A 2,375-nucleotide genomic window follows, 5' to 3' on the forward strand; every position below is an offset into this window, starting at 1 on the left:
AGTTGTCCGATTAATTTCTTTCTATTTTTAGTAGAGATGGGGTCTTGCTCTTGCTCAGGCTGGTTTCGAACTCCTAAGCTCAAACAATCCGCCCGCCTCGGCCTCCCAGAGAGCTAGGATTACAGGTGTGAGCCACCGCGCCCGGCCTAAGATGAAATTCTTTAAATTAGAGTATACATACTCTACCTTATGTATAAAATATAATATGTAATATAGTATTATATACTATAGCACATATAACAATACATACTCTATATTATTGCTGCCTTTGTTTTTACACAATTAACAAACTCCAAGCCACAGATATAAAAGTATAAAATAACTAGTATTATATACTATAGCACATATAACAATACATACTCTATATTATTGCTGCCTTTGTTTTTACACAACTAACAAACTCCAAGCCACAGATATAAAAGTATAAAATAACTAGCAATAGAACTAATCTAAATGAATATCTCAAGAATATTTTTAAGTCTTACTTTTATTAAGCAAAGTTTACTTACATTTAATATTAAAAGTTTACATACCTGATGATCCAAAAACTACATCCCAAGGGGAACTAATGGGTTGTTGTTCTCCTTTTGCTCCACCTTCCTTATCTGTACCTTGAATTCCAATGCCAGCTACAGTGCTCACCTTCTCAGCTTCTAAGTCAATCTATAGAAATTTAATGGATGTTTTATGCAATGAATGTTAACTTTTGCTTTTGTCTTTTGCTACATAAAAGATTTCTAACATAACATTTAGAGAATATTTGCAGCACAATGTTTAAAAAAAGGCTAATCAATTATAGGGTGAACTTGTTACTGAAATGCACACAATCAGTTCCTTTCATTCCCTACCTGTCCATTCCCCCAACTTTCCTTACACACCTGTCTCCCATCATGCCTTCACCAGAACTAGTGTTGATCTCATCTTAACTATGAAATATTTTTAAAGAAAATGAAATTTTAAAACATAATCTAGCAAAATACATATTTCTTAAAATTAAATGTACAGATTTCAGTTATGCTGAGCTAGTAATTGACACATATAGAATTTAATATTTGCCAAGCACTGATCCAAGAGTGAGCCAACCAACCAGCTATCCAGCCACCCTCATAATAACCCTATGACTATGATTTTCATATTTTAGACGACACTGAGGCACAGATCGTTAAGTAACTTTCTCAAGATCCCACAGTTAGTAAGTCAAGAATCTGGGATATGAACCCAGGCAGTTCTATGACACTATGTTGACTGTACTTTATAAACTGAAAATCTAATATATTCTACTGGAAAAAAGATATTCTGCTTTCATCTCCTGAGACCGTCTTCCCAATATTCTATCATGAAAATCTTCAAACATACAAAAAAGTCAAAAAAATTTTACAGCAAATACCCACACACCCACCACCTAGACAGAGTCTATCAGTATTTCATTTAATTGCTTTATCACATATTTTTATCTAGCTATCAACAGAAAGAAATTTTCCTTATTTCATAGCTATTTTATTCCCCAAAGCTACAGCAAATATTAAGCTTTTGGAGAACATTTATATGCATTCCCTTTAAGATGAGCATGACAAGATACCCATCATCACTGCTAACACTTAAAAACAACAGAGGTACTGGCCAGCAATATAATAAAAGGAAATAGAAAGTTTAAAAATCAGAAGGGAATTTTTTCTTTTTTTTGCAGACAATATAATTATTTACATAAGAAACGCCAAAAGTTTTTGGCAGAGTAGGACAAGCTGGTTCTAAAATTCAAATTGAATTGCAAGAGACCCAAGATAGCCAAAACAATCTTGAAAAAAAAAGAAAGCGGGAGGACTCATAGCTCTGATTTCAAAACTTATAAAAAATTATGGCAATCAAAACAGTGTGGTACTGGCATAAGGACAGACATATAGATCAACAGAATAGACTTGAAAGTCCAGAAGTAAACCCATACATCTAAGATCAATTGATTTTCAACAGGTTGGCAAGACTATTTGATGAAGAAAGAACAGTCTCTTCAATAAATGGTTCTGAAAAAACTAGATATCCACATGCAAAAAAATGAAGCTGTAGCCCCCACTTCATACCATATACAAAAATCAACTCAAAATGGATGAGAGACCTAATTATAAGAGCCAAAACTATAAAACTTTTAGGAGAAAATACAGGAGCAAATCTTTGAGACCTTGGATTTAGCAATGGATTCTTATATATAACATCAAAAGCATAAGCAACAAAAGGGAAAAATGGACAAATCAGGCATCAACAAAATTTTAAACTTTTGTGTATCATAGGACATTACGTGAAAAGGCAAGCCAAAGAATGTTTACAAGTATTTTGCAAATCAATATTTCATAAAGATCTTATAATTAGAATATATAAAAAAT

General features: G+C 32.6%; 1 protein-coding gene across 1 annotated transcript in view; it reads right to left on the reverse strand.

The window, feature by feature from the left end:
• Window positions 1–2,375, reverse strand: part of NHLRC2 (NHL repeat containing 2) — a 53,513-nt gene that overhangs the window by 23,874 nt on the left and 27,264 nt on the right. The window contains exon 5 of the mRNA XM_012663878.1: window positions 534–663. Within this exon, the coding sequence (XP_012519332.1) occupies window positions 534–663 (130 nt within the window). The remainder of the gene's footprint in view (window positions 1–533; window positions 664–2,375) is intronic.

The sequence above is a fragment of the Propithecus coquereli genome, unplaced genomic scaffold (assembly GCF_000956105.1).
Source record: "Propithecus coquereli isolate 6110/MARCELLA unplaced genomic scaffold, Pcoq_1.0 Scaffold84, whole genome shotgun sequence".
Lineage (NCBI taxonomy): Eukaryota > Metazoa > Chordata > Mammalia > Primates > Indriidae > Propithecus > Propithecus coquereli.